Here is a 23,227-nt window from a genome sequence, read left to right as displayed (position 1 = left end):
TGAGTCCATGAAAGATTGAAATTTTTGTCCTAAGTTAGCGGAAAGTGAGACTTTGTGAGAAAAAAAACAAAAAAAATCAATATCCGCTAACTTATGCAAAAAAAAAAAAAATTCTAGGAACTCGCCAGGCCCCTCATTGAATACCTCGGGGTGTCTTCTTTCCAAAGTGGGGTCACATGTGGGGTATTTATACTGCCCTGGCTTTTTAGGGGCCCGAAAGTGTGAGAAGAAGTCTGGGATCCAAATGTCTAAAAATGCCCTCCTAAAAGGAATTTTGGCCCCTTTGCGCATCTAGGCTGCAAAAAAGTGTCACACATCTGGTATCGCCGTACTCAGGAGAAGTTGGGGAATGTGTTTTGGGGTGTCATTTTACATATACCCATGCTGGGTGAGAAAAGTATCTTGGTCAAATGCCAACTTTGTATAAAAAAAATGGGAAAAGTTGTCTTTTGCCAAGATATTTCTCTCACCCAGCATGGGTATATGTAAAATGACCCCCCAAAACACATTCCCCAACTTCTCCTGAGTACGGCGATACCAGATGTGTGACACTTTTTTGCAGCCAAGGTGGGCAAAGGGGCACCTTTCAGATTTCGCAGGCCATTTTTTACACATTTTGATTTCAAGGTACTTCTTACACATTTGGGCCCCTAAATTGCCAGGGCAGTATAACTACGCCACAAGTGACCCCATTTTGGAAAGAAGACACCCCAAGGTATTCCGTGGGGGGCACGGCGAGTTCCTAGAATTTTTTATTTTTTGTCACAATTTAGCGGAAAATGATGATTTTTCTTTTTTTTTTTCTTTTTTCCTTACAAAGTCTCATATTCCACTAACTTGCGACAAAAAATAAAAAATTCTAGGAACTCGCAGTGCCCCTCACGGAATACCTTGGGGTGTCTTCTTTCCAAAATGGGGTCACTTGTGGCGTAGTTATACTGCCCTGGCAATTTAGGGGCCCAAATATGTGAGAAGAACTTTGCAATCAAAATGTGTAAAAAAATGCCCTGCAAAATCCGAAAGGTGCACTTTGGAATATGTGCCCCTTTGCCCACCTTGGCAGCAAAAAAGTGTGACACATCTGGTATCGCCGTACTCAGGAGAAGTTGGGCAATGTGTTTTGGGGTGTCATTTTACATATACCCATGCTGGGTGAGAAAAATATCTTGGTCAAATGCCAACTTTGTATAAAAAAATTGGAAAAGTTGTCTTTTGCCAAGATATTTCTCTCACCCAGCATGGGTATATGTAAAATGACAGCCCAAAACACATTCCCCAACTTCTCCTGAGTACGGCGATACCAGATGTGTGACACTTTTTTGATGCCAAGGTGGGCAAAGGGGCACATATTCCAAAGTGCACCTTTCGGATTTCACCGGTCATTTTTTACAGATTTTGATTGCAAAGTACTTCTCACACATTTGGGCCCCTAAATTGCCAGGGCAGTATAACTACGCCACAAGTGACCCCATTTTGGAAAGAAGACACCCCATGGTATTCCGTGAGGGGCATGGCGAGTTCCTAGAATTTTTTATTTTTTGTCGCAAGTTAGTGGAATATGAGACTTTGTAAGGAAAAAAGAGAAAAAAAAAAAAATCATCATTTTCCGCTAACTTGTGACAAAAAATAAAAAATTCTAGGAACTCGCAGTGCCCCTCACGGAATACCTTAGGGTGTCTTCTTTCCAAAATGGGGTCACTTGTGGCGTAGTTATACTGCCCTGGCAATTTAGGGGCCCAAATGTGTGAGAAGAACTTTGCAATCAAAATGTGTAAAAAATGCCCTGCAAAATCCGAAAGGTGCACTTTGGAATATGTGCCCCTTTGCCCACCTTGGCAGCAAAAAAGTGTGACACATCTGCTATCGCCGTACTCAGGAGAAGTTGGGCAATGTGTTTTGGGGTGTCATTTTACATATACCCATGCTGGGTGAGAAAAATATCTTGGTCAAATGCCAACTTTGTATAAAAAAATGGGAAAAGTTGTCTTTTGCCAAGATATTTCTCTCACCCAGCATGGGTATATGTAAAATGACACCCCAAAACACATTCCCCAACTTCTCCTGAGTACGGCGATACCACATGTGTGACACTTTTTTGCTGCCAAGGTGGGCAAAGGGGCGCATATTCCAAAGTGCACCTTTCAGATTTCACCGGTCATTTCTTACACATTTTGATTGCAAAGTTCTTCTCACACATTTGGGCCCCTAAATTGCCAGGGCAGTATAACTACGCCACAAGTGACCCCATTTTGGAAAGAAGACACCCCAAGGTATTCTGTGAGGGGCATGGTGAGTTCCTAGAATTTTTTATTTTTTGTCGCAAGTTAGTGGAATATGAGACTTTGTAAGAAAAAAAAAAAAAAAAAAAAATCATCATCATTTTCCGCTAACTTGTGACAAAAAATAAAAAGTTCTATGAACTCACTATGCCCATCAGCGAATACCTTAGGGTGTCTACTTTCCGAAATGGGGTCATTTGTGGGGTTTTTCTACTGTTTGGGCATTGTAGAACCTCAGGAAACATGACAGGTGCTCAGAAAATCAGAGCCGTTTCAAAAAGCGGAAATTCACATTTTTGTACCATAGTTTGTAAATGCTATAACTTTTACCCAAACCATTTTTTTTTTGCCCAAACATTTTTTTTTTATCAAAGACATGTAGAACTATAAATTTAGCGAAAAATTTATATATGGATGTCGTTTTTTTTGCAAAATTTCACAGCTGAAAGTGAAAAATGTCATTTTTTTGCAAAAAAATCGTTACATTTTGATTAATAACAAAAAAAGTAAAAATGTCAGCAGCAATAAAATACCACCAAATGAAAGCTCCATTAGTGAGAAGAAAAGGAGGTAAAATTCATTTGGGTGGTAAGTTGCATGACCGAGCGATAAACGGTGAAAGTAGTGTAGTGCCGAAGTGTAAAAAGTGGCCTGGTCATGAAGGGGGTTTCACCTAGCGGGGCTGAAGTGGTTAAGATGGATAAACGCAAATGTGTTAATGATCCAGACAATTTTTGCTACATATGTGGTAAATACACTACTTATGATCAGTGCAAGAATCGGACAAAGCGAGTGCGTCTTGCAGCTTGGGATGCATTAGTGCCAGTAGTGCAGAACTTCCTTGGGAACAGACGAGCTACAAACTATGCTGAATTAGTAGACAACATGCTTACAGCATATGAACAACTTGGCTGCCGAATGTCATTGAAAGTGCATTTCTTACATTGACGTGACTTTTTCCCACCCAATTTGGGGCACGTAAGTGACGAACACGGAGAGCGGTTCCATAAAGATATTTCTACAATGGAGAACCGGTATCAAGCCACTGGAATCCCAACATGATGGGGGACTACTGCTGGTTTTTGCAACAGGAAAATATGACCATTCACAAACGCAAAAGCAGAGGCCTGAAGGACTTTTAACAGTACTGGGCCTTGCTCAAGTGAGACTTTTAAACTGAAAAACAAGACTTTTTGAAATTTTGTTATTCCATTCCATTTTCATACACTGTTTACTACGCAAACTTTAATGTAGATCAGGAAATTGTTGGAGTAAAACTCATTCTGTTCAAAATTATTCAATGCTTTCCAAGTGCTTAATTCATTTAGGCATACTCATGCATAGCAAAATTTTGTGACGTGTCACAACAATTCTGACTTCGGATTTGTAATCCGCACACTCGATTTAGTATAGGACAAATGGTTTTTGCCCAGTAGCAGACTAAAAGTTTTATTTTTTATTTTTTTGTGTTGTTGCTTGGTGTAATGAGTGTTTAGGAGGTCAGAGAGCAGAGATAAGGAGTCCCTCAGCTCCTGGTCTGATAGAACAGACAGAAAATCCAAAGGGTGTAACTAGAGCATCTCAGCTCTGTACAAAAAAAAGGGCTCCTTATTTTTAATAAAGACCAATAAAATAAAATATTAGGTGGAGTCCCACAACAGGTTGTAGTGACAAATACATTTATGGATTGTATACCATGCCATCAGTGGTACACTGAGTCGGTTCCAAACATTTGCAGCCTACAAAAATATCGATCAGAACATTCATTTTTCTCTCTAATAAGTTTTCTTGTGCTCTATTTGCCAAAACTGGATATGTATGCCTCTATGAGGAGGTCACTGCTGAAGCACAGTAACAACATTGCTCTCTAGAGTTGATAAAAAGCAGCCTCCAGCTACACATTAAATTCTGTAGGATTTACAGAAAGGGCAAAGCAAACCTACACCGCAATTTAGAGAGCCATGCATGGCCATCAGACCTGGTCCCGGAGGTGGAGCCTCTATCGGGCATTTGACATATCCTGTGACTATGACATGAATGCTCCCAAATGGATAACCCTTCTTCTGTTACCCTGCAGGTTTTCTACAGATTTCACCTTTTACATTGTATGGTGGCTCTGCAGTTAATACTGGTGCCTTACAGTTCTGGGGTAGTGGGTTCGAATCTCACCAGTGACATCTGCATGGAGTTTTTATGTTCTGTCTGTGTTTGCGTGGGTTTTCCCAGGGTACTCCAGATTCCTCCAACACTCAAACAAAAATAAACTAAAGCAATTGGCTTCCTATGAAATGGACCGTAGTGTGTGTTGAGGTTGAGCGCCTATATGGCAGCCACTGACTACCAAGGGAGTCGCCCCAGCCACACCACTATCCCTGTGCTTTGAGTCCCCCTGAGAAAAGCTCATTTGAAATATTTGTCATTTTTAGAGATGAGCGAAGTCTCGAAAAATTAGAATCTGCTGATTCGCCGAAGTTCGATTTTGTTCCAAATTAATTTGTCATGAATCGCTATAATTCGGGTATACCCAGGCCACTCTGCCTATTCATATTCTTCCCATTTGGTGGGCAATCTCAGTGTGAATGCTTGGAAGTTAACCCTTTCCCAACTTCCGGGCATTTGAAAATGGCCCCTGCTGGTGCGTGTAAGGGGCGCCATGGCCACCGGGTGTCTGCTGTTTTTAAAGAGCACTAATGTCTGTAACAGGCAGTAATGTCGTGGTCATCAGTGTGCTCCGGCTCCCACTGGCAGGAACGGGGGAGCCGAAGCGTGTTTGCAGCCCCTGTCCTCCTGTGTAATTGTACCAGAGATGTACACAGCAATTAGGTGGGAAAAGCTTCCTCAAAGCAATACAATTTGAGGGATTCAGAGCAGGGATGACCATATTCCATATGAATCCCTCCTTAAGGTCATTCTTTGTATATAGGATAGTTGTGCGGTCAAGAAGCTTCAGTCATAATACTTAATTGAGACCAGGATTTTTAAAATTGAAGGCCTATCTTAGGAGAGGGGGTGGGTTATAAATTGCATAACTGTGCTGTCTGTGCCTATGCCTTCAGGGAGGGTTTGGATTCGGTAGGAGTACAGAATTGCTGGATTTCCAAAACCCCCAGATAAATGTTTAATTCACATGACAAAAGTCTGACTGCTATTATAGATATTATGAATAATGTATACATTACTGGTGTGGCCGTATGTGAAAAGCCTAAAACCTGACATTTTCTATCTCTTTTCCCTGATTAACGGCCCAAAGAATAAGGCTACTTTCACACTGGCGTTTCTGGGTCCGCTTGTGAGATCCGTTTCAGGGCTCTCACAAGCGTTCAGCCCTAATGCATTCTGAATGGATAAGGATCCGCTCAGAATACATCAATTTGGCTGAGTTTGGCTCCCTTGCTCCTGTATTCCACTTTTGAGGCGGACACTAAAACGCAGCTTGCAGCGTTTTGGTGTTCGCCTGACGATGCGAGTCAGTGTAATGTAAGTCAATGGGGACGGATCCGTTTTACGCTGACACAATATGGTGCAATTGAAAACTGATCCCTCCCCCATTGACTTTCAATCAAGACGGATTCGCTTTGACTTAGCCTTTTTTTTTTACATGAATAATGCAAACGGATCCGTTCTGAACAGATACAAGCGTTTGCATTATCGCTGCGGATCCGTCTGTGCAGATAGAAGACGGGTCTGCCCCGAACGCAGGTGTGAAAGTAGCCTAATATATTATTCAAATGCTTTCAGGATGTTTATAGGGGTTGTCTGAGTTATGTAAAAGAAAATAAAGCACTGTAAATCTGATAGTCTGCAATATAAGCTAAGGCCTCTTTCACACTTGCGTTGTCCGGATCAGTCGTGTACTCCACTTGCCGGAATTACACGCCGGATCCGGAAAAACGCAAGTGTACTGAAAGCATTTGAAGACGGATCCGTCTTCAAAATGCTTTCAGTGTTACTATGGCACCCAGGACGCTATTAAAGTCCTGGTTGCCATAGTAGGAGCGAGGAGCGGGGGATCGGCATACTTACAGTCCGCACGGTTAAAACTTTAGGATAAAACTGATCAGGATTCTTCCGGCATAGAGCCCCGACGACGGAACTCTATGCCGGAAGAAAAGAACGCAGATGTGAAAGAGCCCTAAGCAAGATTTAAGCAAACTGTGGGGGCATGTAACTACGGTTTCTGAGGTTTTCATGAATATTTGTGGGTGTCAAAAAAGATGGCCTTTCCCCCTCCCCCCTGTTCTGCAAAGGAAGTGAATAACATTGCTGCCCTGTCTGCAGTCTGACTGCTGGGATACTCATGTTGTATGTGTGGGACTACAAGTCCCAGCTGTACAATGACATTGCTGATACACACAAGACCTTCCCCCTATCTGTTGCTGTGCAATGCTCTGCAGACACTGCCTCACAGCCAGCAGAAGAGTACAGAGGAGAGAACTCCTCCAGTCTGTCAGCTCTGCGTTTGCAGGAGGGAAGATCCTGAGCACAGCATTTATCTCCTCACTGCCTGTCAGTATTTGGGTATCACAGAAGGAACCATTTAATTCTAAAGCTTCACTTTTAATATTTATATTTAAAATTAACGACCCATAATGTATAAAAGATATATATAAACAAGAAAAAGAAATAGAAATAAAGCAAAAATAAATCTATCCCACTTGACTTCTTGGATGTAGGCAATCAAGTGAATGATTGAACAATCTCACAGAGTTACTAGATGAAAATGAACGCCCCATTGGACAAGGCCCGTTCACGTCTCTTAAAAACAGAAGCACTAAAATGCCACCGAAAACCCTCAACGATGCTAACATTGAAACCTTTTTGAGATCAGTAACACGTGATTTACACAAACTTGAAAAAAAAAATATACATAAAAACTATACTTATTCTGAAATGATAGCACTACAAAATCTCAATAAAAATAGTAACATTGTTGTGAAACCATCAGATAAGGGGGGAAACATTGTTATCCTTTCCCTCCAACAATATAGGGACATGTGCTATACCCTTGTATCAGACACAAATAGTTACGAACGAATGTCAGAGAAAACGGATCTGTCCCCATTGACTTACATTGTGCCAATCTGATGCATTCTGAGCGGGTCCTTATCCATTTAGAATGCATTAAGGGCAAAACTGATCTGTTTTGGACCGCTTGTGAGATCTCGCAAACGGAAACCAAAACGGCGGTGTGAAAGTAGCCTAAGCCAGACACAGAAGATTGTTTTCTGTTTTTGACTTTCTTTTTCTTTTTCAGTCACAAATAAAAGGCCATCACAAGTCTACATTACCAAGGTGAAACAATTTGAGGGCTCATCTTGTTTTGTGAGAAGAACTCAGTGGAGTCTAGATCAGCTGAGACAAGTAAATGGAATCGACCCTAATCGGGTAAGTTATGGCCCGGTATGTGTTTGTGCCTGAATTATTGCCCTTTTTTACGTATGCCCTACCTTGCATCTTATACACCTCTTAGGGGGCCTTCACACGGTGCGGATTTTGTTGCAGAATTTTCCGTGACTGAAAATCCGTTCTCTCCACCGGAATGTGACCATGTTTACCTTCCCATTAAAATGAATGAAACTGGTTTTCAGTTGTGGAAAATTCTTCAACAAAATCCGTAGCATGTGAAGGTGCATGAATTATTAAAACGCGTTACAAATAGGTATTCACCACCCACACCCTCCATGTTTAGTGGAGCTTTTAAAGGGGTTGTCTAATGAAGAAAGCCCTTGCGAGTCAACCCCTGTTCATACGCACCATTAAAGAATATGGACGTCCTCCAGGTTTCAACCATTCTTGTATTGTATAAATGGCCATTCATATGAATCGTCACTGGGGGTTCATTTATTGAGGGACTTGCGACTCTTTTAGTCACAAAAATAGTCCCTTTTTTTAATATTGACTGCATGACAATATTTAGTTGGACGGCCGGTTTTGCACTGTGTTTGGCAGTTGGGCTGGACCGTGTTTGGCGTAAATGGGGGCTGGAGTAATTTTAACGCCAAGCACACAGACTGCCGTAGAGTCACCTAATTTATGACGAAGAGCACTCTTTGTCATAAAATAGACGCATCATATAGCGGTGTAGTGGGGAATCTAAGACCAATATAAAAAGACAGAAAATGAACCCCTGCAGCTAAGTCCCTGGCAGCTGTTTATTCGGAGCAGAGCCCAGAATGATCAGTTGATCTCCCGAGCAGCCTCATTTTGAGTTGTCTTTGATAAGACCACGCCTTTAAGGCCTCATGGACACAGCGTTCCCCGGCCACTTGAACGGGTCCGCAATTCATGAGGTGCGGTGCGGAACTGAAGCCCACAGAAGGACTACATAGTGCTTCTGTGGTGTTTTTGTCCGTGCCTCCACACCGCCCAAAAAAATAAAATAAAAAATAGAACATTTTAAATTTTTTTACAGTGCGGATGGATCACGGACCAATTCAAGTTGAATGGTCTCGATCCGTCCCGGCTGCCGCACAGATGTTGCCCGATGGAACGGCTGCACAACGGCCTTGTGCATGAGGCCTAACCCTGTTGGAGGATCAATATGTAAATGTTGCATCTTGACTAGAATTGATTTCAATTCCTCCACTGTTTATCTGCTTTAGTTTTCAGAATTGAGATCTGTTGATGCTATTGCTATTTCCAGCAGCAGTGGTGACCTCTAGTGGCAGAACTCATGTCTACATGCACGCCTGGAATAAACGTTCAGCCTCACAAACACCTACCTGATATACTCTTAAATCTTTTGAGCTGGATTTCTGCATACTATTACCATACTCATTTATGATTGTTTAGCACCATTTTCTTTGAGGGACAATTATTCAAATATTCTTTCTATTATGAAAAAACATTGGACTAGTAAGAAAAAGATAAAAATTAGAAGAATCAGATTCAATATTTCTGCTGACACTAGAAAAGGAAACGGCCAGTGGGGTGTTGGGAGCCTGAAGTGTCATCTGACACTGGAATCCAGAAACACTGGGGTTTCTGTTCTGGTTTTTCGGCCTATCGCCTATGAAGATCCCACAAAGGACGTGAGCGGTTATGTTCACAGGGGACGGTAGTGCTATGTTGGTCTCACAGCTTTATAGAATTGAAAGGTGCAGATCTCATTTTAGTTGATTCTAACACAATATGCGGTTTATGAGAGGTTCAGAGGTTTTTAACCTCTGTTTCCAGGTTTAAGAAGGAAGATCACACATGGTGTTCATGTGACATAGACACATTGCACCTCTGCAAGGGACCGTGCGATCATATAGCCACCTCACCACATGGGTATTACTTCAGGCTGTGGCAAGGACTGGGCAGAATTGCAGTGGCGATTTCTGTATTTAAAGTGTTTTCTGTTAAAGTAGTCCAGTAAAATCCCTTTAAATCTGAAACCTGTCTGTGCAAAGAGCTGCAGCACAAGGCAAACACAGATCTTTGTAAATAGGTCATTCATTTCTATGGACAGGTGTTCATAACTTGTGCGGTAACACGTCTTCTCCCCTGCTTACTTTAGCTGTCACACCTGTTTACTGGAAGCCTAACACAGATGTCAAGCGGCATATGGAGCTAAAAGCTGGCACCGTTCAGTTTATAGAAATCCATCCTTAAAGGGAATGACAGATTTGTAATGTGCTTTTCTTAGAGGGAATCAAAGGGCAGGGATAGTTATGTGGGAAGTCGCTGGCTGCTGTATAGGCGCACATCCTGAAAACCAAATACTGGGCCAATTTTGTAGGAAGCCAATTTGCCTACTTTTTTGGGTGTGGGGTAGGAAACAAGAGTACCCAGAGGAAACCCACACAAACACAGGGAGAGCATACAAATGCTATACAGATGTTGTCCCTGATGAGATTTGAACTCTGGAACCACAGCGATACAAGGTATTCCAAACCTACCTTTGTTTACCTTGTGTCTTTATTCTATGTCCAGGAAAAGCACTTTTATTTTGCTGAAAAACAGATCCCAAGTGTGCGGCTGAAAGTGAAAGTAAAAACAGCTTTCACTGCAGACCCGAATTCTAACAGTTATATCTTCCGACATAGTGGAGATAACGCTGTAAATTCTGGTATTGTTTGAAAGCTTGGAATGCCAGGCCCATATTTCTAGCTGCTACCAATCTCAAGATACAGTGCGTTGAAAAAGTATTCATACCCCTTGAACTTTTTCAAATTTTTTCACATTACACCCACAAACTTAAATGTATTTTATTGGGATTATATGGGATAGACCAACAACAAAGTAGCAAGTATGTGTGAAATGCAAAGAAAAACCACATGGTTTTTTAAAATTTTTAATAAATAAAAATCTGGAAAGTGTGGCATGCATTTGTATTCAACCTCCGTGAATCAATACTTTGTAGGACCACCTTTTGCTGCAATTACAGCTGCAAGTCTTTTGGGGTTTGTCTCCACCAGCTTTGCACATCTAGAGGTTATAATTTTTGCCCATTCCTCTTTGCAATATAGCTCAAGCTCAGTCAGATTCGATGGAGAGCTTCTGTGAACAGCAATTTTCAAGTCTTGCCACTGATTCTCAAAGGGATTTAGGTCTGGAGAACGGCCTGGGCCATTCTAACTCATGAATACACTTTGATCTAAACCATTCCATTGTAGCTCTGCCTGTATGTTTAGGGTCGTTGTCCTGCCGGAAGGTGAACCTCTGTCCCAGTCTCAAGTCTTTTGCAGCCTCTACCAGGTTTTCCATCAGGATTGCCCTGTATTTAACTCCATCCATCTTCCCATAAACGCCGACCAGCTTCCCTGTTGCTGCTGATGAAAAGCATCCCCACAGCTTGATGCTGCCACCTCCATGTTTCGTGGTGGGGATGATATGTTCAGGGTCATGTGTAGTGTTAGTTTTCTGCCACACATAGCATTAAGGCCAAAAAGTTAAACTTTCTGACCAGAGCATCTTCTTCCACATGTTCACTGTGTCCCCTACATGGCTTGTGGCAAACTGCTAACAGGACTTCTTATGGCTTGCTTTCAAAAATGGCTTTCATCTTGCCACTTTTCCATAAGGCTAGGGCTACAAGACGACATGTGTCACATAGGGCACAACTGCACTGCAGCATGTGTCGTCGTGTGACAATTTTCATAATGATAGTCTATGGTGTCGCACTGCGACATGCTGCGACGTGACAGTCACAGCATGTCGCAGTGCGACACCATAGACCAAGGATGGCCAACCTGCGGCTCTCCAGCTGTTGTAAAACTATAACTCCCACCATGCCCTGCTGTAGGCTGATAGCTGTAGTCAGTCTGGGCATGCTGGGAGTTGTAGTTTTGTAACAGCTGGAGAGCCTCACGTTGGCTATCCCTGCCATAGACTATAATTATAAAAATTGGCGCACAACATTGGTGCGACAAAATGTCACCGACACATGTCGTCTTGTAGCCCTAGCCTGAAGGCCAGATTTGTGGAGTACACGACTTTCCCACCTGAGCTGTGAATCTCTGCAGCTCCTCCAGAGTGACCATAAGGCTGGGTTCAGACCTGAGCGTTTTACAGCGTGTTCCTACGCGCTGTAAAACGCTCAACAGGCAAGAACCAATGATTCCCTATGGGAATGGTTCTCACCTGAGCGTTTTACAGCGCGTACGATCGCGCTGTAAAACGCCCGACGCCCCAAGAAGTACATGAGCTTCTTTGGGGCGTCTTGTTGCGTGTTCTCGTACATAGACTTTAGCGGGAACGTGCGACAATGGGCGTTCGCTTGTCTCTGTATGCGCGATTGCAAACGCCCGTACAATCGCGCATACAGAGCGTACGTTCAAGTACGCTGAGGTCTGAACCCAGCGTAAGTCTCTTGGATGCTTCTCTAATTAGTGGTCCCCTTGTCTGGGCTGTCAGTTTAGGTGGTCGGCCATGTCTTGGTAGGTTTGCAGTTGTGCCATACTCCTTCTGTTTTTAGATCATGGATTGGACAGTGCTCCATGAGATGTTTAGAGCTTGGGATAATTTTTTTATATATATTTTTTTCTTATTTTTATATATATTTTTTTTTTTATATATATATATTTTTTTTTTTTCAAAGCCAGGCAAGGGAGGGTCTCAGTACTTCTGGAAGTCATGGTGCCCGTGTCATACCAGGGCAACATTTTCTAGGCCAAGCCCCCCAGACAGCAAGGAAGGGAAGGACCCAAAAAAGATGGAGGGTGTGTTCCAAAAGGGGGATAAGGAAAAACGCCATTTACGACTGCAAAACCTGCCCTGAAAAACATGGCCTGTGCATGCAGGAGTGTTTTAAAATCTACCACTCATCCATGGAGTATTAATTTAATTTCATTCATGATGTACCCTGTAGTAGCTTACAGATCCAATTTTCACCAACCACTACATATTCATTTGTGTAAAACACCTGTTAAGTCAGTGCCACCTAAAATCCATGTCTGCCAATTCAGGTCTGCAAAATCCATATTTTGCTGTTTAACTTATAGAGCCCTGCTGTGCGCCGTGTATAATTTTTAGCACATATGGGGTGTTGCCGTATTCAGGGGGAAATGGGGAACAAAATGTGGGGTGCATTTTGTCCTGTTACCTTTTGGGAAAGTTAATAAATGTGGGTGTAAAGCTACTTGTTCAAGAAAAAAATGCAATTTTTCATTTTCACTGCCAAGTTTTTCCTAATTCTAGGAAACTCCTTTGAGGTCAAAGTGCTCACTACACACCTTGAATTATTCCTTGAGGGGTGTAGTTTCCAAAATGGGGTCACTTTTTGGGGGTTTTCACTGTAGCACCACCTCAGGATGTCTTTATATGCGACATAGCTCCCAATTACCATTGCAGCTAAATCCGCTCTTCAAAAGCCACATGGAGCAGATGAAACTGGCTGACCTGTGGCGTGTGCTTTTGGCAGCTGAAGGCATCTGTGTTGGTCCCATGTTCATATGTGACATCATTTCGGAGAAAAATTAGGTTTTAATAAATGCAAATGAGCCTCTAGGAGCAACGGGGGCGTTGACATTACACTTGCAGGCTCTGCTCTCTGCAACTGCCACGCACCCTGCTCCTTAGGAGAAGTCAAGGCCAGGTGTGATGACCTTTTCACTGCCTTGCCCTGTTAGTCAAAGTGGAGAGGGTGCAGCAGTTGCAAAGATCATTTTCTCAGCAATGCAGGCACATATGATCATGGGACCAACACAGATTCCCTTTAACCACCTGTTTTGCCAAAGCTCAGCTCTGGCTGTGTGTAAAGCACTTAAAGGGGTTATTCTATGACTAATGTAAAAAATGAAGATCAGACGCCATACAGTACATGGCAATCTCTCTTTCCAACAAAGCTAGAACCAGATAAAAAATTGCCAGCTCTTTTATCTGTTATGTACCAATAGCTATGGGATGGAAGCAGGTCGTGCTCTATTCTGGTGAGCTCCCCATCAATCTGTTCATTTGTGTACAATTTTATTAATCACCAAAGCCAGAACCAGCCCTGTACCTCACATGGATCCAGAGATCTCCCCATTCATTGCTCTGCTAGATTTATATCAAGCTGACAACTTAAGGGGAGTGTCTTTTCTGCCGCAGCTAAAAGGGGCGTGTCTCATCTCTCCCTATCACAACTCAGGAGGCAGTTGAAGGATGAAACTGAGCATGTGCGACCATTTCAGTGAGCAGGACAAAGAAATAAGAAAAAGGTGGCGCTATACAGATAGATTTGATTGAATAACTCAGTGGCTATGCTACATTTTTAATTACATGCAATTACAAAAGTATTCAGATCCAGGTGCTAGATTGAAAACTGAAGATAATTTTTCGTGGGACAACCCCTTTAAGGGTACTTTCACACTTGCGGCAGAGTGATCCGGCAAGCAGTTCCGGAATCTGCATGTAAATGGACAGCATTTGTAACTGATCTGGATGCGGATCTGTCTCACAAATGCATTGCAAGAGTGGATCCGTCTTTCCGTTTGTCATACGGACAAACGGATCCGTTTCTATTTTTCCCCCCACATTTTTAAAGGTCTGCGCAGACCGGAAGGACGGATCCAGCATTGCAGTATTTTTAATGCTGGATCCGGCACTAATACATTTCAATGTAAATTAATGCCGGATCCGGCATTCCGGCAAGTGTTCCGGAATTTTGGACGGAGATAAAACTGCAGCATGCTCCGGTGTTATCTCCGTCCTGAAAAGTCAAAAAGACTGAACTGAAGACATCCTGATGCATTCTGAACGGATTTCTCTCCATTCAGAATGCATGGGGATAAAACTGATCAGTTCTTTTCCGGTATTGAGCCCTTAGGATGGAACTCGGTGCCGGAAAAGAAAAACGCTATTGTGAAAGTACCCTAACTGTTCTGCCCCAGCTGGGCTCTGGCAGAACTTTCAGCTGCATTCACTGCATCCCGATTTCTAACAGTGATATCCTCCCCATGTACTGAAGATAATGCTGTAATTTTGGTATTGTTTGAAAGCTTGGAATGCCCATATCTCTAGCTGCTACTAAACCAGAGATATGAGCAGCTAAAGCAGCCGCCTCTCCCCACACCTCTAGTAAAAAATATATAGAATTGTGGCATTATCATCGCTGTACTGACCCACATAATAAAAGTACCACACAGTGTACGCCATAAAAAAAAAAATCACAAAATGTTAAAATTGCTGTCCCCCCCCCATAAAAATAAAATAATAAAAGTTATTTACTACATTATATATACCCAAAAAATGGTTTCTAAAAAAAAACTACAACTAATCCTGCAAAATCAAAAGTAAAACTGGTAAAAGCGTTGACTACCCTGCAAATAAAAGTTAAGCCCTTATCTGTCCGATGACTTGGGTCTGAATCCTTCCAAGCAAGCGCTGCAAAAAGCTGTCGAAATAAAGGTTTTTTTTTTAACCAGTTTTCCTTTTTGATACTTCCACTGTGTACACCTCATCTACTGGGGCACCAACAGAGTGACCGCCGGTGTGCTGGTCGGCGAACTATAATTCCAGCAAGGCTCTCTACAGTGGTTGTGACTCCTCACAACCACAGATGGTAAGCCTACCCTAACCCTTATCAAACCACTCTCTACAAAGTGACGCCGCACATGTGGCGCTGCCTCCCTTTTTTCTTGTTTTACGTGCAAAATAAAAAAAAAAAATTTGAAGAAAAAAAATTTAAAAGTTATGACTGCTGGAACACAAAGGGGGAAAATATTATTGGTTCTCCGTAGTGCTTCCGTGGGGTTCCGATCCGTGCTTCCGCACCGCATTTCCGGATTTGCAGACCCCATCAAGTGAATGGGTCCGCATCTGTAATGCAGGGTGTACACGGCCGGTGCCCCATGTATTGCGGCCCCGCTGTATGAGAGCTGCAATACGGCCATGGCGGGGCAACGGCCGTATGCATGAGCCCTTAGGTTGGGTAATACTGGTGCTTAGTTGCACATTTAGACCCCGTGAGGCTGCACGGTAGCACTTGGAATCTCTGTGGCGTTCTCCTTTATGTGGCACTGTATTAGGGAATACCTCCTCAGTAAAAGCCTGTATGTCTCCTTATGAAATCGGAGGCATATAGAGCTACAGTAGGACCCCATAGAAGTCTATAGGCGCCCTATTAGAGCGCAGTGCAACTTGGAGGTTACATTGAGCTATGATCTGGTCATTCACATGAGGCAGTACTCAGTGCCTGTAAAAATCTTTCATCTTACATATTCTGATGTGTCATTTTTAGGAGTCTCCAGAATTTGATCTTCAGTTCGACAACGCGTCTGACCAGTGGATGGCAAGTTCCGGCTCAGAGAAATTTACTTTCTTCCAAATCCTGCACCATACATGTCAGCGATATCTCTCTGACGGAAAGCCCGAGTTCATCAACTGTCAATCCAGACTTTTCTCAGGTGAGTGTCTGACTCTGTGCAAACTGTACATGCACATGGCCGTCTAAGGGGTACATACAATGATGCAGTGCCCATAGAAGTATATGGGGCCTTAGTTCTGTTTAAACTGGCCATTGTGGCATGCTACACAATACATCATGTAGTCTGAGTATTCTCTTCTAAAGCATTGTTTCTAGGGGAGAATAGTTCAGAAATACTGTGCTGTCTGTAGCTATGTATGCCGTGCACATGAGGAATACTGCAAGCAGGCTTTTATCAAGTCAGACTTTTCTGTCTGTGTGAGATTTATCTTGGGCATCACTCTCTCCTTTCCTAATGTTTAAAGGAGTTTTCCGAGATTTTTTTAAAGGGAGTCTGTCGCCTAATTTTCCCCAATATAACTAAGAGCACTGCCCACAGAAGATTGCCGGCACATTCCAGACGTACTGTGTGTCTGTATTCCATGTCCAGGAGAAGCACTTTTATTCAGCTCCCAAGTGCCCAGCTGAAAGTGAAAGTAAAAACAATCCTGACTCGATTTATGGCTATATCTTCTGATATAGTGGATATAATGCCATGATTCTGGTATCGTTTGAAAGGTTGGAATGTCAGCTTTCAAACAAGGTCAGGTTGTCATATTTCTAGTGGCTACCAATCCCAACATATGAGCTAAAGCAGCCCTCCCCTCTTCAGTCTGGTTTTCTTTGGGCACTTGGGAGCTGCTTTTCAGCAGAATAAGTGTTTTTCCTGGACATGGATGGAATTTTCTGTGGGGCAGTGCTCTTAGTTATATTGGTGAAGAACAGGTGACAGACTCCCTTTAACTGATGACCTGTCCCCCAGATAAGTCAATTATTATCCGAATGCTGGGGGTCCGACACCCAGGACCCCTGCCAATCAGCTGTTTGAGAAGGCAGTGGTCCATTGTATAGTGGCTGTGCTTGGTATCGCAGCTCAGCCCAATTCACTTCAATGGCGCTGAGCTGTGGCTAGGCCATGAACGTGGCATCACATGGCCTAAGGAAAGCTGAGAGAAGGCCGTGGTGCTACTGTGAGAGCCAGTGCCTTCTCAAGAAGCTGATTGCCAGGGGTGTCAGACTCCCACCAATCAGATAAGATACTGATGGCCTATCCATATAGTGAATTGGATCTATCCTCTGGATAGATCCAATTCACTAGAATAGGCCAGTTAAAAAAAATCTCAGAAAACCCCTTTAAGTGGGACGGGTGTATCAGAGTATTTTACAGATGAATATTGATTAGGGCTCATGCACACAAACGTATTTTCCTTCCATTTTTTTTTTTTTTTGTGGACTGGATACTGAACCATTCATTTTAATGGATCCGCAAAAAAAAAAAAAAAAAAAAACGGAAGTTACTCCGTGTGCATTTCGTTTCGGTATGTCAGTTCCGCCCAAAAAATAGAACATGTCCTATTATTGTCCACATAACGGCCAAGGATAAGACTGTTCTATTAGGGGCCTACTGTTCCATTCTGCAAAATACGGAATGCACACGGACGTCATACATATTTTTTGTGGTTCAGTGTTTTGCGGACCGCAAAATACATGCAGTCGTGTGCATGAGCCCTTAATATGTAGATGGCTGTAATGCAACCAGTCATGTACTAGGTATACTTACAACCTACAAATTAAAGTTCCTATTCATTCTTCCCAAGAAATTTTAAATTGCTGTTTGCAACACGCAAGTACAATGTATGTGGCACTAACCAGGGAGAAAAAGCTGCCGACTACCAGATGGGTATTATCCGCAAGAGCTAAATGTTACAGGTCCACCAACAAGTAGGAACAATAGTTCGCTGGGCGGCCGTTTCTCACTCCCCATTTTAGCGTACCTGGTCCTGTCCAGCTTAATGTGTTAGTGCTTAATATTAAGCAGGTGTTGCAATGACAGATTGGATATGCCATAAATATCTACGAGCTAAGGGTCTGATTTTGTGACTAAGGTTTCTGATCACCTTGGGATCAGATGAAAGCGGACATACCACCACTGATGTATGTCTTGGAAAAATCCCCTTTTAAAAGTTGTTGCTTTCCTCTTACATGAAGGACCTTGTTATGGCCAGACTAAACCCTGCATACCTTCCAGGCAACAGTATACTACACTCGGCTGCTGACAGTGTGACCAGTGCTGTACAGAAGGCTAGTCAAGCACTCAATGAGCGTGGAGAGCGCCTTGGTCGGGCAGAAGAATCGACAGCGGAAATGATGAACAGTGCACAACAGTTTGCAGACACTGCTCACAAGGTAACCACAAGCACAGTATTCCTATCCTAATTTTCTTATTAAGGCGATGCAAAGCCTTCAAAGAAGTGTAGGATAAAATCTGTGTCTTTTTTAGTCTTGGGACACGTAGAAAAAAAAAACATCTTTAATATTTTTTTTATTTTTTTTTCTATGTGTCCCAAGACTAAATAAAGACGTATGGATGATATTATCCCTGGGAACCAGTGCTGTTTTCATGCACTGTACATTTGGATGGGGTTTCTTTGTGTGGACATGCACAGCCTTGTAATATGAAAAGGACAAAAGATAATACAATTCGGATTCATGGGATGTGGGTAGAACAACTGTCTGTGTCCAGGACTCGGTTTTGCCCCTTGTAACATTACTGAAGATCTCACCCTTATGTCTCACGGATACCTTTCATGTGCATTCCAGATTTTTCTTACTCCCATCAGAAGTAAGAGAATAGGATATGTTCTATAATTTGTTTGAGATAGGATGGACACCACTATTAATAATAATGGGCTTGGGTGCTATCAGCATGTAAGTGTATGAAACTGAACAAAAGAAACAAAGTACTTGCCAAAACCTGATGCTTCACTGAAAAAGTTTAAAAAAAACAGTAAAAACACAACAAACCTACAGGTCTCCCCCACAGCAATGGTGCTTTAAATAATGACATGGGTCAAACGTACAAATAAATCAGTGTATAAATAACAAAATACCAATTATAAACAACCAAACCAGTTATTGATTTTGTTTTTTTTATGTATGGCTGGTATATTAATTATAATGAATAATTCATAGAATATTATCATATTACAACAATATAATATTGATATAATTAAAGAATTACTATAATTTTTTGTTATTTATTATTGGTATTTTGGTATATGTGCTGGGGGGGTCACATATATATATTCTGTCTGAGACATTAGGTTTGTTGTTTTTTGTTGAGCGATTTTCCATTTTTGCGTTTTTGTTTTCCCTCCCTTCCTTCTTGGAGTCATAATTTTTTTTATTTTTCTATTCACATGGCCGTATGAGGACTTGTTTTTTGCAGGGCAAGTTGTACTTTCTAGTGGCACCATTTAATATTGTATAGGATGTAGTGGGAAGCTGGAAAAAAATTCCAAATGAGGTGGAATTGGAAAAAATGCAATTCTACCACACTTATTAGTTTTGTTTTTGTGGCATGCACTATGCTATAAAACTGACTTTGTACACTTCTACGGCAGGTTTGCAGTTATTGACTATTTTTCTAATCAAGTATTCTATTGATTAATGATTATCCAACGATTAATCGAGTATGAATTAAAAGAATGTTTTTCTTTATAAAAACTCATCAGCCTCCCTACTGCCACCATGTCCCCAGCGAGCAAGTAATAGCAAGCACTTCACTCACGCTCTGTGGTCACATGACATAAGTCAATCTTCTATGCAAAAAAATTGCATCAATGATTTTTTTGTGTTGTTACTCGATTCAATCGATTAAATGTTTCAGCCCTATGCACTTCATTCTCCAGGTCAGTATGATTAAGGCAATACCACATTTGTATATATCACACAAAACTTTGGAAAATAATAATTTTTTCTTTTCATCACCTTATTCTGACCTCCATACCTTTTTTTTTTTTAGCTACGTCTACGGAGCTGGGTGCGGGCTCTTTTTTGCGGGACGATCTGTAGTTTTTATTGATACAATTCTGGAGTGTACACACAAATGCAATCGCACACTGCAACCAGCACTCTGCCCTGCCTTTATGCTGGATGTTGAATGAGGCATTAGTGTACATTTTGGCCAAAGCGTAATAAGCCACTCACCACGTCAAGGTCGCCTCCATGAGTGGTCCCTAACACTAGTTCCTACCTTTTATGGGCCATGACAGCCACACAAAGTCCAGGGAGCGCAGGTACAGCATGCACGCCAGGCACACTCTGCTTTTAACCCCATCCGGTGCCATAACAGCTTTCATCGGATCCAGGGATGCAAGTACCAACATGCATGCTGAGCCCACTATATACTTCTCCTGGAGCCTAATGGCTACTGGTAGGCGCTATAAAAGCAGACTCGGTTTTATACTGACTTTAATGCTGTACCTGCGCTCCCTGGACTTTGTGTGGCTGTCGTGGCCCATAACAGGTAGGAACTAGTGTTAGGGACCATTCATAGAGGCGACCTTGACGTGGTGAGTGGCTTATTACGTTTTGTCCAAAATGTACACCAATGCCTTATTCAACATCCAGCATAGAGGCAGGGCAGAGTGCTGGTTGCAGAGTGCGATTGCATTTGTGTTTTTGCGTTTGTATGTGTATTTCGCCATAGCAATGTGCACCTGCATACAGGGTTGTGCTGACTGAACCCCCCCACAATTTTGGAGTGTGTATGACTTTTTGATCACTCTTTGCAGGAGGTGAAGTAATATATTCCCCCCCTCCCCTCCCCCCCCCCCTTTACGCTATTCACCATATGTGATGTTTTAATATTTAATAGTATAGGTGTTTTTGGATGGCGCAATGCCTATGTGTTTTTTTGTTGTTGTTGTTTTTTGGTGTAAGGGTACTTTCACACTTGCGGCAGGACGGATCCGACACGGTGAACAGCCTGTCGGATCCGTCCTTCCGCAAGTGTGAAAGTAGCCTAAAGGGGGGTTATTTGTGTGTGTGTGTGTGTGTGTGTGTGTGTGTGTGTTTATATATGTATGTATATGTGCTTGCCTGGAAAGCGCAGTTTTATGCCTTTCAAATACTGTTGTCAGCATCTGAGGGGTTAAGTGGCCACAATCGGTATTACTGTGAAACAGCGGACACCTGGTTGCTAAAGCACTCGTTCCGGAGTGGGTGCCATCTTTAAAGACCCAACATGTGACGTACTATTACATCAAATGTCGGGAAAAGGGTTAAACTCGTCCAATAAAGCTTTATCTTAAATTATATGGTGAACACTAGGTTTTGTTTTTCTTGTTCAGTTCTATAATTTGCAAAACTGTCACATGAATCCCCCAAAACTACGGATGTGTGCATGGACACATGGAAATATATGGGTCAGAATGATATCCACAAAAATGCAGATAGGACAAATGATAGAAAATACGGTCATGTGCATGAAGCCTCAGGCTGGTATTAGAAGGCTGTATGTATTATCCCGTGGTTCTTCTGTGAACCGCTGCCTATAAATCGCACACTGAAGGCCCCGAGCACCATGGGTGCAGGAAATCTCCGACTGTACCATAGCAAGGGCTAGTCTGATCAGACATTTGGATCAGAACATGCTCTAAAGTTTTTTTTTTTTTTATGCAAACGCACGGCCCATGTGAAAAAGCTGATATGTGTGACCCCATAGGTTACAGTGAGGTATTTGTGTTGTCCATGTCGGGTTCATGCGGGCATGGACGGGAATATCGCCCATCTGAAAAAAGCCTTGGGTAAACCTACTCTGAGGGACATTTGTCGAGACCGGCGTTCCCATACTCCAGTCTTGATCTCGCTGCACTGGAGTAAGATGTGACTAATTTATTAGAAGCCAGATGCCTCTTAATAAATTAGCCGCACCTGTACTCTGGCGTGTGGCAGAAACTGAAGTCTACGCCAGCACAGGGGCCGGCGCAGACTTCAGCTGTGACTTATGCCAGTTTCTGCTCTCGGGCGGTGTAAGGCCCCACCACCTCTCACTTAAGCCCCAACCCTTTTATCAGCTCTTTGGGAAAGGCGTCAATAAGCTCTAAATTTGTACATTTTTGCACATATGGCGTGCACCATAATTTGCGCCTTTTTTACGCCACAATAATAGCGCAATGCCCTTAGTAAATGTCCCTCCGCTTTTTCCAAAACAAATGTGTCATCCAATTTTATTTCTCATTGTAATTACTCTCATTATTCTCTTTCCAGCTTGCTATGAAACATAAGTGTTGACCTGGGAAACAGTGTATGTACCTACGCCCCTGCCGAACTGTATATGCAAAACCTCAGCACAAGTAAAAAATCTTTGTTTTGAATGGGAATTGTATTGACTTTTGCCACACAGATTGTGCTTCTCAGCACAAGTGGTGCCAATGGAATGGAGAATTTGGGAATAACCTGCAGGGTACAGCAGCTTCCACTACCATGCTAGTAATACATGGGCATCATCTGGACCGGCATTCAGTTTTCAGAAGGCACGCTGCTTGAGAACTTTGGAAATGTGCGCAAATGGAAGTTTGTGATTGAAGATATAAAGCGTTTACCGTGATTGCCAGCCATCCAAATACCTGCTCTGATGCGAATGTGCCCTACGCTACTGATCAAGCTGGTGGCCTGTTATGTAGGAGTTGGTGCTCTTTCAAGTCCTGGCATGAGTGACTTCATATGAAAGACATGTCTTTGTCAGAAGCCTTAGTGTCTAGTGGCAGTATTAAGCAGCTTCGCGCCTTTCTGTGTGTGTCACTGGACACCGGTGGCCCTTTTTACCATAGTTTTTGTTCCTCACTGTCCAGCTCAAATACTTCATGCCATTGTTTCTGTAGAGCTGGCATATTTTAAACATTTCCATGTGTTTCATTTTTAAGCCACGTTGCAGAATAATATTCCAAGCAATAAAATGTTTACTGGTATCTTGAAAGAAAAACTTCTTCCTCGTCTTTGTTTGTCCATAGCGAAATAAAGGAATGTGTCATAGTGGTGTATTACGGGCTTACATAATGTTTAAGTAAGAAAAAGCTTCTACAGAAAAGATAGCCAGATCGGAACGGAAGAATACCCATATGTTTGTCAGTAAAAGCAGCGTAAATGACTGGCTTTATCTATAGCCATGTTTAAAAGGGTTCTCCGGGGAACAGAAAAAAGAAAATGCTGAAAAAACATGTTGTATATAAACTCCTGAATGCCTTTAACCTCTTCAAGATGCAGGACGAGAGTACTTGTCTTAATGCGGCAA

At 42.4% G+C, this 23,227-nt stretch overlaps 1 protein-coding gene across 1 annotated transcript in view; it reads left to right on the top strand.

Annotated features, from left to right (window-relative positions):
• Positions 1 to 22,918, top strand: part of STXBP6 (syntaxin binding protein 6) — a 76,852-nt gene extending 53,934 nt beyond the window's left edge. The window contains exons 3-6 of the mRNA XM_044272190.1: positions 7,534 to 7,664; positions 15,925 to 16,090; positions 18,179 to 18,336; positions 22,204 to 22,918. Of these exons, the coding sequence (XP_044128125.1) occupies positions 7,534 to 7,664; positions 15,925 to 16,090; positions 18,179 to 18,336; positions 22,204 to 22,227 (479 nt within the window). The 3' untranslated portion in view covers positions 22,228 to 22,918. The remainder of the gene's footprint in view (positions 1 to 7,533; positions 7,665 to 15,924; positions 16,091 to 18,178; positions 18,337 to 22,203) is intronic.
• The last annotated feature ends 309 nt before the right edge of the window (positions 22,919 to 23,227 follow it).

This window comes from Bufo gargarizans, chromosome 11 (assembly GCF_014858855.1).
Source record: "Bufo gargarizans isolate SCDJY-AF-19 chromosome 11, ASM1485885v1, whole genome shotgun sequence".
Lineage (NCBI taxonomy): Eukaryota > Metazoa > Chordata > Amphibia > Anura > Bufonidae > Bufo > Bufo gargarizans.
This window is presented reverse-complemented; position numbering and strand designations above follow the sequence as displayed.